Genomic DNA, 15,769 nt, shown 5'->3' with positions numbered 1-15,769 from the left:
CAGAGAGATAGCAGACATGCTTGCAGTAGCAAAATCAACAGTCGGGTACATTCTGAGAAAAAAGGAATTCACTGGTGAGCTTGGGAACTCAAAAAGGCCTGGGCGTCCACGGAAGACAACGGTGGTGGATGATCGCCGCATACTTTCTTTAGTGAAGAAGAACCCGTTCACAACATCAACTGAAGTCCAGAACACTCTCAGGGAAGTAGCTGTATCTGTCTCTAAGTCAACAGTAAAGAGAAGACTCCATGAAAGTAAATACAAAGGGTTCACATCTAGATGCAAACCATTCATCAATTCCAAAAATAGACAGGCCAGAGTTAAATTTGCCAAAAAACACCTCAAGAAGCCAGTCCAGTTCTGGAAAAGTATTCTATGGACAGATGAGACAAAGATCAACCTGTACCAGAATGATGGGAAGAAAAAAGTTTGGAGAAGAAAGGGAACGGCACATGATCCAAGGCACACCACATCCTCTGTAAAACATGGTGGAGGCAACGTGATGGCATGGGCATGCATGGCTTTCAATGGCACTGGGTCACTTGTGTTTATTGATGACATAACAGCAGACAAGAGTAGCCGGATGAATTCTGAAGTGTACCGGGATATACTTTCAGCCCAGATTCAGCCAAATGCTGCAAAGTTGATCGGACGGCGCTTCACAGTACAGATGGACAATGACCCCAAGCATACAGCCAAAGCTACCCAGGAGTTCATGAGTGCAAAAAAGTGGAACATTCTGCAATGGCCAAGTCAATCACCAGATCTTAACCCAATTGAGCATGCATTTCACTTGCTCAAAGCCAGACTTCAGACGGAAAGACCCACAAACAAGCAAGACCTGAAGGCTGCGGCTGTAAAGGCCTGCCAAAGCATTAAGAAGGAGGAAACCCAGCGTTTGGTGATGTCCATGGGTTCCAGACTTAAGGCAGTGATTGCCTCCAAAGGATTCGCAACAAAATATTGAAAAAAAAATATTTTGTTTGGGTTATGTTTATTTGTCCAATTACTTTTGAGCTCCTAAAATGTGGAGTGTTTGTAAAGAAATGTGTACAATTCCTACATTTTCTATCAGATATTTTTGTTCAACCCTTTAAATTAAACGTTACAATCTGCACTTGAATTCTGTTGTAGAGGCTTCATTTCAAATCCAATGCGGTGGCATGCAGAGCCCAACTCGCGAAAATTGTGTCACTGTCCAAATATTTCTGGCCCTAACTGTATACTTATTGACTAAAATGTCTGATTGGTACCAAAGGGGTTTTGATACATATTTTTTCTGTAGATTTCCCTTTTAAAAGGGGTTGATTTTTTTATCAAACCAGACTGCTTGCAGATCCAGCTTTAGAAACCCTAGGTCAGTGTTTCTCAACTCCAGTCCTCAGGACCCTCAACAGGTCATGTTTTCAAGATGGCCTATAGTAAGAACACTGGTAGCAATGTCTGAGGCACTGACAATAATTACATCATCTGTGCAATAATAAGGAAATCCTGAAGACATGGCCTGTTTTGGGGTCCTGAGGACTGGAGTTGAGAAACACTGCCCTAGGTGATCAGCTATTATCTCTAAGGGAAGCTCATTGGGTAGATGCAGTCAGAAGGCGTGAACTATGAGAAAGCCTGGAGTCCCCTGTGCAAACTCAAGAAGCTAACGTCAGAGACCGGCTGTATTGTTGAGAGTCTAGAAGCCTCACCAGGCTAGGAGTGTAGATTTCCCTGTATTTACAAGTATGACCCATGAGCCACCCCAGGTCTGTGAGTAATTGAAGAGACAAGAACTTCATCTTGCAAGGGCGAGACTAGGTTATCAAATTCTAAAAACTTTTGGCACGGTACTGCCCAGACTATTACTCGTTTACCAGAACGCATTCTCTCTTTTAACCTACCTCGCAGAGATGTCCCATATGTCTATAACTTTCATATGATCCAATATAGTTTTGACGAGACAAGTCCCTTTAAAAGTAATTAGATTGTTGCAACAACCAAATTTCTTAAAAATCTTTTGGCCCAAGAGAGAACGGCAAAAAATGGATCATCATTAACAGTTAATGTTTGGCACTTAGTTGATGGGTCACCCATAGCTGAGAACCATTGATTCTGGCAAGAAGTAAAGGAAGCTGCAGAATATTCCACTGTCAAAACCCTCATTTCTAAATGCAGACCAACACAGAATTGTCAGCAGAACGAAGTCATTTTCAAGTCTGCATCAAAATCTACATATTAGACGAGGATTTTGGTGTTTTTTTCTGGACAATGGAATATTCCGGTATGTGTTAAGGCAGATTGAGTTCCTAGTGAATCAGTAAGATCTTCTGCTACCACTAAAAATTAATCCTAATCCAACACACCTTAATTTTAAAGTGATGTCCATCATCTATAATTCCTTGCTACATTCGCCCTGGGAAGTCTACATGGTTGTGCTAGGAGACTGTATAAGGCTACAGACTAGCTCTGACTTGTCGGAATAGAATTGTTAGGGCTTGTTCACAATATGGAAACAGGAAAACAGAACTCACTGCCAGAAAGGAACTGTAATATAACAGAATCGAACAAGCATCAAATGGACCCCAATGAATACAATGGAGTCCATTCAGTTTTCGGCATTTAAGAGCAAAATAGCACTAAGTGCCATTTGATCCTGTATTTTAACAGAAATCATCAACAGAGGCTCCAAATGGAACCACCGACAGGTGTGAACAAGCCGTAAACTGGGGCTACTATTTGTTTTCCCAAAGTTAAATCAGGGCTTGAAGTTGGATTCAGTTTTAGGTGGAGTCATAAGAAACGTACCAACTTTAACTCCAGCTTCAAAGCAGAAATATTAAATGTTGTACTGATAGAGCCTGACCTTACTAATTAGCTACAGTAAATTACTAATAAGACATGGACTACTTCTGAAGGACAAAGGGTGGGCAGAGCTTCTGATATGTAAGGAGCGTGTAAGGATGAAGAGCCAAAAGTGCTATGTTGGTATCAACTATACGAAGAAGAGGTGCAGAAAAAAGGAAAAAATAATATAGGATCGTGGTGGGGACCACAAATGGGAAGGTCAACCCAGAGGTGATAAGTGGCAAAGACAATTTTGATACCAACTTGTGACGTGTTTCGAAGCAAGACCGCCTCTTTCTCCAAGAGCTGGACTAGAAGATGCATTTAAAACAAGAATACATCAAAGTAGGTAATGAATACAAGGAGAGTGATAATGATCGCACAAGACAAACAAAAGTTATGAGCAACCACCATGAAATCTTAGCCCAACAATGGCAAAAGTAGATGATATAGTAAACCCCTAATAGACAAAGCTCAATGGATGCATCATCGTATATTAAAATGGAGACATATAAAAAGTAAAAAAATCTACACCAAAGTTTCACATATCGAGAAGGAGACAAACATCTAAAAACAGTAATCCATAGCTACAAGTTCATAAAATACTTCGAAAATAGTTTTTCTACTTTGATGTATTCTTGTTTTAAATGCACTTCATTTTCCACTTGTTTGAGAAAGAGGCCGTCTTGCCTCGAAACGTGTCATGAGCTGGCATCAAATCATATTAGAAAGACCTTGGCTTGTCGACTTCACAGCCCTGAAATAAAATACGAGATATTTTAAAACATTATAACAAATATTGTGCCTCAATCAAGAAAAGTCATCGGAACACGAATTCCAGAAGGAAAAGTACAGTATAAAGAGAAGGTACAAAATCACAGTAACACTAAGCACTAGAAATACCTAAGTCTCTAACAGCAACATCAGACACACATTCATGATTCTGAGGTATGCAGCAGGCATGTGGGTGACGTGGCAGTTTAACCCCTTCACTCCCGTGCCACTTTTTCATTATTTCGGCCCCACTTTCCAGGAACTATAAGGTCCATATTTTTCAATTAATATAGCAGTAGGAGAGCTTGTTTTTTTAATTGCACCATATAACATTTAAGCTTTTCAGTACAAGTGGGGTGAAATTGAAAAGCGCATTTGTGCCATTGCTCTTTGGGTTTCATTTTTACAGTGCTCGTGATGCAGTAAAAACTACTTGTACTGACCCACAGAATAACGATAACAATACCAAGTTCACACTAAGTAATAATCGTTTTCTGTTGCAGTCCGAGACCCATTATCTTTTCATTTTTTTCATCAATTAAGTTGTATGTGCGCTTGTTCTATGAAGGGGCAACACAGGAGTAGCTATGGGTACCACTATGGGTACATGCGTCTTTTTGGCTTACTTATTAGTTTCAGTAGTTTTTTACTATAAAGAAGTGTAACCATAAAGTGCAACTAATATATTTGAGAATCAGGGTGAGAAAATACAACTATGGCACTGTATGATTTGTTTTTCTCATTTTGCGAACACCATGAAAAAAAGGCTAAATAGTGCAATATTTTAAACAGCTTGGATGTTCACGCATGAGTCAATATCAGTTATGCTTTATATTTTTATCATTTAAATCTTTATTTTTTCGCAGAAAATTAGATTTCAATGGTAAATATTTTCATGTAAAAAAAAAAAACGCACTATTTTCATTTTTAGTCCCACTAGGGGACTTCCTATTACGATAGTTTGTACAATAAAAGTAAATAACATTGTAAATAAAGGTACAGTACAATATACTGTAACAGTGGTGTGCCAAGGTTTAATGGGCATTAATCCATAGGAGGCCTGAGAGCCTTCACTAGGAACCAGGCTGCCATAGCAACCATCAGCATCCCATAATCACGTTGTAGGGTTGGGGAGTGGGCGAGGGGTTCATGGAGGGCCCCCTGTCAATACTGACCATGATATTTAAAAGGTTAAACATCTGTGATCTGATGTTGAATGTAGACGTTGCCAACATTGAGCAGCTGTTTAAAATAGAGGACAGTCGGCTCACGAGCTCGCTTCTTGTATGCCATGCTGTACACGTACGGTCTCATTTGGGAAGGGGTTAAACAACATACCACAGGTTTCATATAAAAATCCTCGACGCATGTTTTTGAAACATTTAAGCAAATTATACCGGTTACAAGAGGTCTCTATGAAAACCCTCTATGTACTTCCTACCCCTGATGCAGACATGTATCCTAGAAGAACTTTGTGAATCCAAATCTCCATACTGGCAGGACTGGAAACTACATGTGTATGGAGGGCTCCCTGACCCCCTTCAACCACCCCCTTCCCCACCAGCTCCACAGTGGTGAGATCCCCAAAGTCAGACTTATCACCTATCCATAGATCAATTGTGGTGCAACCCTTTTAACTTAAGATCTGGACAGAGATTTGGATCCACATCATGTCCCAAGGTTAACACTGAACTATCAAGACAAAAAGTAGATGATGTTGCCATAAGGCCAACAAATGGCCCGAAACATCAACCACTGATTCCCTTTTTTGAACATGCTTGAGCAGAATATTACTAGTTTTGATACATAGACCCAAAACATCATAGTAAACGTTAACAGAAATGGCTTGTGTCAATAAGTTAAAAGACAGTGAGCAAAATCAGTGTTAAAAGGCAAATGAGTCATGCTGATCACAATGAGACAGAAGATGGGTCGCCCCTCAGGCATGGGGGTTCTTGGTATGCATCTTGAGTTTTAGCAAGTATCACAATTTAAGAAAATAAACCAAATTAAAATGGTTCATTTAAAACTCTAAAAAAGTAAAGCCAAAAATATTTGGCAACTCAACTATGTCAGGACAACATTGAACCACGGGGGAAGATCCCTTCCTGCTTATGTTTTGTTGCTTTTAGAACGAAACCCACCTCCTACAAAACGGTGAAGGCATCCATTTTATTAGCCAAAAAAGTGCCCAGACTATCACTGCACTAGGCGCTAGTAACACCAGCGAGCCATAGGGTATACACCGCACCTCATGCCTCACAACCGCTTCTAGATGCTATCTGAACAGCAACAAAAATGGCTGCCTGCACGTTGTTTAGAGGACGGTTCCACTTGGAAATCCCTGCTTTGGGAATACATTGTAGTTTAAATACTGTAGCTCGGAGCTGCAATCAACACTTGATTTTGCCCTCTGACACCAGTTTCTCATTAAGTTGACAAAGCTGCTTCAGGAAACCATCGTTAGGGCCGATCTCTCTTTTGTGCCTCACTGTAGCGACTGCCGTTTTCACATCCATCTTGTGACGCAGCATGAGGTAAGCTATGACCAATGTGGGGGAACGGCTGTAACCCTCACGGCAGTGGACGAACACGCGACCTGAAATCAAAAGAGAAACACGGGACTTGTTGAGTAATCTGGGAGAATACATACTTCATTTTTGGAAAGAAGACAATTACGTCTCAGGGTAACACTTTTAGGGTTCATGCCCATGGCTAGGCCATCAAAAAGGCCCATAGATCCTCTGGCGCACGTCCGAAAGCTTCTAATTTTCTGTGAAGGTACATTCTATTGGATTCCATAGAAGTCCACCAAAAATGGTGGCATACGTAAACTGTACATAAAGTGCCCGACCCCACAAAAACTGTGCGCATAACGTCCCCTATTGCGGCTAATAGGACAGAACCTGATCCACAGTCCCATAGCACCAATACTGGAGATGGAGGCAGCATACAAAATAAACCATCCTCTTTCTTACGGTTGTAACATTTCAACTTGCGAGTCTTTAAACATCAATAGAAGTTTTTTATGCAAAGATTTTATACAGCCCAGTTTGTATAGGGTTAGAAACAGGCAGCCAATTCTCGCCCCCCACCCCAAAGACTATGAAAAGTCATACCAGATGGCTGTTAGCCGCATACCTGTTTGGCTGACAGCTATTGCCCTATCTCCCCATACACATGAACACATGGTGCGTTTTCCTACTTCTAACCGCATACCTCTTTAGCTGACCGCTATTGCCCCCCCCCCCCCCCCCCATACACATGAACACATGGTGCGTTTTCCTACTTCAACAGTTTACCTGTTTTTTTGGACCATTTTGTGCTTCCTGACCTTGGCTCTGTATCTTAGACTATTGTTTGCTACTAGCGCCAATCTTCAGCTTGAACCTTATTTACACACCTGTGCCGTCAGCCTTGATTTCCGTTTCTTTCCTCCAAGTGGGTCTACAGGTACCACACCTGTGTGTACATTGGCTTGGGAACCCCGCAGCAAAGTCGGCATCCCATTTGTAGGGTTTAAGATTGAAAACCACTGTTCCCACCTCCGATGGTCCAAAGCCAATGTGCAGCAAGGTGGATACATAGAGTGGGACAAGTTGTGAGACGGATGTGTGTTATAGGAATGTCTCTGCTTAGGTTGAGCCTTGCAGTTGTCCATATTGACCAATTCATTGATACTTTGTCAAGTAAACACAACATATAGTGAATTTGCGATGCCTCCTACATTCCATCACTTCAATAAACAACCGGTTCTGCGAGTTATAACTTGTCTCAGTATCAGAAAATGAATCGGCACTCCAGAGTCAGATCACAAAGTGAAAACATAGCCGTTATGCGCCCGTCACTTGCAACAGCAGCAATAAACAGAGTAAATTGACCTGTCAGGCTTGTAATTTAATTATTGCTGATGTTCACAGTTTTCAGGGGAGAAAATACAAGTACAGAAAAAAAACAAAAATCGGGGAAGTCAATATTTTGACAATAAAGATGACGGCGTGTGGTCGTCGCTGCCGCTGAACGGCGTGTTTGATATAATGTTATTTTGTTAATGTTTTCTTAATGTGTCGATTACTTTTCCATTTCGAAGGCCCGTAACAACTCTCAACAGTGACATTTGGCAAGTCTATAAACAAGGACTGAACGAGTTGTTGCCATGGAGAATACATACACATGAAGATGGCATTAATTAGACTACCGGGTAAATCACAGGCTATGGTAATTTAGTTGATATTGTAAAGCAATTTAGTTCTGATTTACTGTAAAGTATTCTGGCGAGGAGCAATAAAGGGGCAGGCAGGCAAGAAGAGGAGTCACATCTATCTCGTGCTCCAACCCAACTCAGGCCACCTTGAGTTTCATGCATAGCCAAGGAAGACTTTATATGCGCTGATCCAACAGTTATAAGAATGCGGCCTATAGGTCTTCAGTGACAGCCAACCAAAGAGGAGAATGGTGCCCCCATCAAGATAACTTATAGCGAGATGGCTCAGGAGTAGAGATGAGCGAGTATACTCGCTAAAGGCAATTGCTCGAGCGAGCATTGCCTTTAGCGAGTACTTGCCCGCTTGAGACCAAAGTGCCGGCGCGGGGGAGCAGTGAGTAGCGGCAGTCAGCAGGAGGGAGCGGGGGAGAGAGAGATCTCCCCTCCGTTCTGCCCCGCTCTCCCCCGCAGCTCCCTGCCCGCCGCCGGCACCCGAACCTTATGTCTCAAGCGGGCAGGTAGTCGCTAAAGGCAATGCTCGCTCGAGCAATTGCCTTTAGCGAGTATACTCGCTCATCTCTACTCAGGAGCCTAATTTTCAATCCACAGATCTTAGCACAATAAGGGTAGGAAAGTTTTAAATTCGTTTTCTAGTCCACCAGGTTATTAGGACATGGAGAGATTTGTAGGCGCGCAACAACTGAAGAGACACAAGTTGAGGACCACTGCCTTAAAGTCTTAAATGTCAGCATCCTCTGTTGATATGCCCCTTTCTAAGTACAATTGTGTAAACCGCTCTGTTTTAGTTCATAGGGCATGTAACAAGGAGTTAATATATTAGAGAGAAATCCTAACAGAACAGCTCAACTTTGCAATACATTTCAGTTACACACTACAAAGGGAAGTTGAGCAACTTTATACTTTATGCATCTTCTACTGATATGGTTCCATTTTATTTGTCATGCTTCTCATTAAAAGGTCACCATCAATAGGTCACCAATATCACATTGATGAGGGTCCAGTGCCCAGGACCCACATTGATCAACTGTTTGCAGAGGGCATGGTGCTCTATCCTCTGAGACCAGTGGTGTCAAAGACCCCCATGTTGCTGGACTGAACCATGGGGAATAAAGTTTTTTTACTTTTTAAATCCTGTGCGTTTGGATGCTGCCTTATTTTGCATATTTTTTTTAACTATATCAGTGGACCTCGGATCCGGTCCCATTGCAGGTGTGCATCCGTGGTAATCTACTCCACCAAGTTTTTAGCTGTATGGCGAGTGCTGCGGGCTACTGTTTTGGTGTCACATTCATTCATCATATGCCCTAAGTGCGCCTCAGTCCTATTCAAGCAAATGGGATTGAGCCGCTATACCACACACCACCACTACTACAAAAACGTATGGTGCTGTGCCTGGTATGCAGTGAAAAGGCCACAGCACTGCAGCCTCTTCATACAGTTAATTGGCGGTGATCCTAGATGGCAGACCCCCACCATTCTGATAGTGATGAACTGTCCTAAGGATACATTATTAATATCCAATTCCTGAAAAACCCCTTTGATAGATATCATGAATAGTTATTGAACCATAGGGTGCTTTCAACTAACAATCCTAACACTTCTCTTGCGCTGCACCACACTTATGGAATGAGAAGCCCATTACCAGAAATGAATCCTCATGTATTAATGAATGATCCCTTCATTGAAGCTTCCCGATTTGCTTCCTTGTCACAGATTTTCCTTTTGATCTACAATATTGCATGTTGGATGTCTAGCTGTATGGATGACACATTTTCTATATGCAGTTCAAGAGGAGATGCTCTAGATTCTTATTGTAAAAAGTGTAAGTAATATATCTGCTCCTACTGGGAGTTCAGTCAAATGCTTTGTGGTAGAACTACAGTATGTAAACCAAAAATAGTGTGGAACCAGGTTAGCCAGAAAAAAGTCATGTGATGTTAAATAATCTTGTATAAAAAGAAAAATGACAAAGTATCAGGTGGTGATAATTTTTCTGGTTAGCCAATAAAAAGGTATATTTGCAGACTCTTGAGGCTACTTGGACCTCTTCATCAGACTGGTGAAGAAGCCCAAGTAGCCTTGGAAGCTGGCAAATACATTTTATTGGCCAACCCGAAAAATGATATCACCTCGATAAATACTCCCGTATTAAGAAAAAAAAATTATATGTTCTAAAGTAGTTTACCAAAATTGACCGTCATCACCTATCCATAGGTTAGGTGATAAAAGTTTGATAGGCCACTTAGCACTAAGGCTCCCCCCAATTCCAAGAGCGGGTTTCAGTGTCTCCCTCTCGTCACAGCAGACCCGCTGCAGCCACTGGCCCACAGTAATGTGGAGATAGAATGGTGCGATGGCGTCACATATGTGGAGCTGACAGAAATAGCCAAGTATAATCTCTCCACTATCTCTAGCAGTCCAAATTAAAAGAAGGAGTGTGGCAGTGCAGGTGTGTGACCGCTGCTCGATTCAATCTCCTCCTCATCGCAGGGGGTGTAGCGAGCCCGCAGTGAGGAGAAGTGGGGGGTGGGGGTGGTGGGGGGCACGAGGCCCCATTCTTCTCATTTCTGGTTAGGCAGGGGTCTCAGGAGGTAAGTCTGATCAGTTGGGGGTCTCACTGCTATCCTATGGATAAGTGACAAGTAAATTGTGGTAAAACCCCTTTATCGCCACACAAAGTATACATACATAAGGTAATGTACATATGCAATTCATACTTACTGTATATCCTTCTGGACATAGCAGTGTGGTTACCTATGCTCAACTGCCCAACCAATTACTCCTCCATACAGCATCACGCCCTCATATAAAACTACAGGCTTGTCTTCCATACACCAAAACACGCTAACATTTCCCTTCTGGATCTCATTTACCATATTGGCTTGCGCCACCACTGCTAACCAGTTGTGTAGGCAGATGTGTTTCTGCCTTGCCCCATACTGGCTTGACTTTGGGCTAGTTGTGGAGGCAGCACCTAGGGTACTCCAGTTTTCACCCTTGACCCCTCCAAGCAGGATTAGGTCTTTGTAATGGCTTAGGGACCCCACAGCAAATGCAGATAGCCTGGTAATGTGTAATGGGTAATGTGGCTGGTTACACTGGGCCGAGGCATAGTACCTGAAAGAGCATAGTAAAGAAACAGGTTTTAGTCAAAGCTGGTGGCACAGGTGCCATAAAGGCCAAGCTGAAGGTGAGGGCAGACAATGCCGAAGTCCAGAGCTAAGGTCAAGGATCACAGAAGTTAGAACAGTCAAAGTCAGGCAAGGGCTCTGTCAGAGATGGCATGAGGAAAGCAACTGCTTAGGCATCCACCCTAAGGCGTGTAATGACTATTAGGCCAATTTTACACGGGCGAGTGAGATATAGGGCCATTGAAACTTAGCCCAATATCGCACTTGGGAATGTGCAATTTTCCCGCGGATCGAGGAGTTTGTGTCAAAGACGCCTATCATCACTTCAGGGAAGTAGCGATCCTCCAGTATGGCTGGCAGCCAGCCTAGAGGATTGGCAAGTGTTTTCCATTGTTTCCAACGGGAAACCTCGCATCGCATTCGTGTGCGCCTCGCATGCGGTGCAATACTTTTGCTGGCCCCATTGAAAACAAAACGCCCAAAGATCGAACACACTGCGATAGTTTCCCGCACCGCAATGCGGGAATGGTGGTGGTAAAGGGAAGGTCGGAGATAGGGAAGATTGGTCATGTATATAACCCCATTCAAAAGAAAGAGGTGCATCTCACAAATCTCACACGATTTGCTCGGCTATGTGAAGGTGCCTTTACAGGAAATGCAGAAAGAGGACTGGAGGGGGACTAGATATGCGCGCCATTTAAATAGACTGTGCGAGAGCATGCACAAGGCCTACGGGCATAAATCAGGGAGTGGGCAGAGGAAGGAACAGGAGCATAGCAACAGCCCCTCACGGCTGCGGCAGCAAGTAAGCCGTGAGGGAAGCGCGCCGTGACTTAACCTTACTTTGGATACATGTTCTGTCTTTTCTAGATTAGATGAACCACTTCTAAGTGAAGTTGGTGGTTCCCATCTTCCAGTCGACTCTTTATTTCCTTCACTTTGAAGTAAAGCCTACTGTTCATTATTTTTGTAGAGCTCTTATTTCACAGTAGATAATTCCCAAGTCAAACTATTACAACAAAAACGTTCTAGTGAGCACATCATAGAACGCGCCGCTATCATTTATATGCAGCCAATGCTCCGCCGCACTGAGAAATCTCCAAAATTACACCATTTAAAAAAAAACCCGCAACTTGCAATGAAATCGAGCCGGGCAACACTGGATATCGGCTTCAAACTGAAGACTCAACTCTATAATGGGATTCTAACAAGAGTCAAAAGGCAGCGGGAGGAAGAGAGAAGTCTGTAAAATGCAAATGTTCAATCGCTTAAATGCTACTAAAGTATGCCTGCTCTGCAAACGAGCCGGGACCCCGCTGAAAACTCCTCTACGCCAACACAACATAATGAGGCAGCTTATTTTTATAGGTGACACATTTCTTTTCATGCATATTTACCCTCAGAAGTTATCTTTTGGAAAGGTTATCATCATGTCGGTTCAGTTTTATCTCATTACACTGCGACAGGTTCCAAAATCCCAATAATTGAAAGCACAACACTACCTACAGGTGAGCATGCTCCTACCTGAGCGGCACCGGTCTGTACAGTACTGCCTGCATGTACTGAACCAATAATAAAATATATGTCATGGAGTAATGCATATGCCACCTGGTAAAACGGGGACTACTACTTTTTTCCTGCGGCCGATTTGTGTTTAGATTGGTAGTCCCCTCCCTTCCCCTACCGGTCTTTGGCTGATGCGAAGCCCTTATGTCACTACATCCTACCCAGTGGTTTATCACATCGATATGTCAAGTAGAATACCAATTGCACCATGGTGCATAAGATGTGGCTCTTGGCTACACCTTGCAACAGGAGTTCATTTGAAAACATTAAGACCCTCCTTTGCACCTCTGTGGCCAAGGTCAGCATTGGTAAGGTCTTCATTCTAGCTCCAGCAACTATCTTGTATTGGCATTGGACTGCAATGTTCTTGGCTTGAAGGTCATGGGACACCTTGGGGTATTTTTTTTTCCACGTAAATGCATGCATTTTGAGCTGACGATCATCTTTGCAACAGGTTTTCATTTTATAAAATTGCATTGGCTTGTTTTCTGCAGCTTCTACATATCACTGTATGGAGATACTGCAGTCTAACTCTTAAGGAGAGATCTGAATGGAGGTGGAGCAGGCCTGAGATCGTTCGGATGTCCACCTCCATTCACAGCAAACAGAGATGTTTATAGATTAAGCGGCACTTGTTTAGACGCCCCAGCAGTCGCTGGTTTTTAGTCCTGCTAAAAACCAAGTGATACAGATAGGTGAGCAATTTGTAGCGCAGTGCCTTGCCGGCAGCCACATGTACATGGGATGACCATCACTCGAATTTGCTGTTTCTAGGGATAATTTGGGGATAATTGCCATATGTAAAAAGGAATTTGAAGTGCTCAGTCCTTCTTTCTTGTACAGATAGTCCCCTATTTGCGAACATTCGATTTACGAATTTCGCTAGTTGCGAACAATCTGTTCTGCACAGTATGATGTAATGCTATGGCATTATATCATACTGTGCAGGGACCGGACAGGCTTCTATCAAGCCTGATAGAAGCTTGTCCGGTCACATTGCGGTTGCTGGGTAGCCGGGGGCCTTCTGAAAGGCCCTAGGGCTGTCTATGCAGAGCGCCTAGCAAGCTGTGCGCTTGATGGGCACTCTGCATAGGCAGCCCTGGAGCCTTTCAGGAGGTCCCCGGCTGCCTAGCAACCACACAGCGTCCCGCGATCTCATTGTGGGACGCTGTGCGGGCCCCCTGAACGTCGGGTGCAGGCTGTTTCTTACAGCGGGCACCCGGCGGCAGCAGTTCCAACGAGCCGCGCCACTCGTCAGAACTGTTAACACTTTAAATACCGCTGTCAGAGCGGTATTTAAAGTGTTAACAGTTCCGACAAGCGGCGTGGCTCGTCGGAACTGCTGCCGCCGGGTGCCCGCTGTAAGAACAGCCTGCACCCGACGTTGTATGGAGCGGGATCCACCCGCGATCCCGCTCCATACTACCATTTGTCCGACTTGCGAACAAAACGGACTTGCGAACGGGCTCCCGGAACGGAACCTGTTCGCAAGTCGGGGACCAACTGTACTGTTTATCAGCTCATTTATAGCGCAAGAGACACGCGAAAGCGACTCTTCGTAGTGGTTAACCACTATGAGTAACTGCAAGAGTGCAACTGATGGTCGAAAACCGAGCTACATGTGACATTGTATCAGAAGGGATAGAAATCTTTTAATTAGAGCTTAGACGTCCTTTCTAGACTCCTCACTAATTCTGAATATGGTTCTATGATTTATACACATCCAGTCACTTATGTACTAAACATCTGGCGCTAATGGCACTCTGCAGACTGCGCAATTCCTCCCATCTTCTAGCAACCATCTGACCGAGACATGGCACTTAGCTGTCCTTTCATTACGGCAATGTTATAGATTGTTCTGGCACAACGTATTCATTTTTATCACAATAGCACATTATAAACATGTACAGATGGCCAGGCAGATGGGGGAGATATAAGCCTTCATCCCGTGAAGGAGTAGCCAAAGGAAGTGATAAATGAAAGCTCACAGTTGACAAGGACGGAGATGAGGTTAGAGATTCTAATAATCTGTCAGCCAAGTTGGGAGAAAATTTTAATATTGCGGATAAACTTGACATGAACATTGTAAAACTAGGAAGGTCTGTTATGGTAAAGAATGGAATTATTTGGATTAAATTGCAGTTTTCACGGATCTTACATTGACTGCCAACCCTTAGACTAGCCATACCCATTAGATTTCAAATGGCTAAGCTCGCCAAGTTCGGCAATTCATCAGATCAAGTACTGTGTATGGTGGCTTCCAGACAGTCCCGAAACAACAAATGAAGCCCAACTGCCCAATGGTCTTGCTCTTAGAAGACAAGCCACTCAGCAGTAGCTTTCTCTGCTCTCTACATGCAGAACACATACTTGTTGAGCTGATCAGAGTGTGCATGTGTTTGGGGGCATCAGGCAAGATAGCCATCTTCCGAATAAGTATCCAGTCAATGGCTATCTTATGTGTTATCGGTAGCCTTAAGATAATCCATAAATATGTAAACTGTAGGAATCCCACCTAGAAGCAGAATTAAAAAGGACTGCAGTAGCACAGCCTGACACAGCAATCATACAGTCATGCTTTGCCTGGTGCTGTAGCTTAGCCTTGTTGATCACTTGATCAAGTGGTGAATGCGAAGGTTCTTTATAGAGACACCATACCAGAACACATATGGAGCCTAAAGTAGTGTTGCGCGAGTCAGTCAAATCCGTAGAACACTTTTTGGGTCGAACTTTTTAAAAGTTTGGTTTGACAAGAGCCGAACTGCAGTAGGTTTGTTTCAGGCCAACCAGCAGTTCATAAAAACGCCTAAAACTAGTATTGTACACTGGCGGTGGTGGTACTGGTGATGGAGAAGGGAAAAAGCATAGTGACTGAGTGGTTAGCATCATTTTGCAGGGGTCCAAGGTTCAAATCTGACAAAGAACATCTGCATGGAGTTTGTATGTTCTTTTTGTATCTCTGGTTCTCCTCATGTTTGCTCAGAGTTTAGCACCGTTGCATTGCAGCACTGGAGTTCTAGGTTCAAAGATAATATCCCATTGAGTTTCAAAAGTCCATGTGAATGTTATGCTTTGTTAGATTTCAACCAAGGACTTCTAGCGTTGAAAGGCTACAGTGCTAGCCACGGAGCCACATCCACTGAAGAACCACCACCAACCGAGCTCTTGGATAGTGTTCCATACTAGTTTCAGGGGTTTTCTGAACTTCAGGTTCAATTCAAACTAATTTGGACTGAACCAAACA

General features: G+C 43.3%; 1 protein-coding gene across 1 annotated transcript in view; it reads right to left on the bottom strand.

Annotated features, from left to right (window-relative positions):
* Positions 1-550: 550 nt before the first annotated feature.
* The window catches only part of DUSP3 (dual specificity phosphatase 3), a 57,938-nt gene continuing 42,719 nt past the window's right edge, over positions 551-15,769 (bottom strand). The window contains exon 3 of the mRNA XM_066587610.1: positions 551-6,202. Within this exon, the coding sequence (XP_066443707.1) occupies positions 5,997-6,202 (206 nt within the window). The 3' untranslated portion in view covers positions 551-5,996. The remainder of the gene's footprint in view (positions 6,203-15,769) is intronic.

The sequence above is a fragment of the Eleutherodactylus coqui genome, chromosome 13 (assembly GCF_035609145.1).
Source record: "Eleutherodactylus coqui strain aEleCoq1 chromosome 13, aEleCoq1.hap1, whole genome shotgun sequence".
Taxonomy (NCBI): domain Eukaryota; kingdom Metazoa; phylum Chordata; class Amphibia; order Anura; family Eleutherodactylidae; genus Eleutherodactylus; species Eleutherodactylus coqui.
This window is presented reverse-complemented; position numbering and strand designations above follow the sequence as displayed.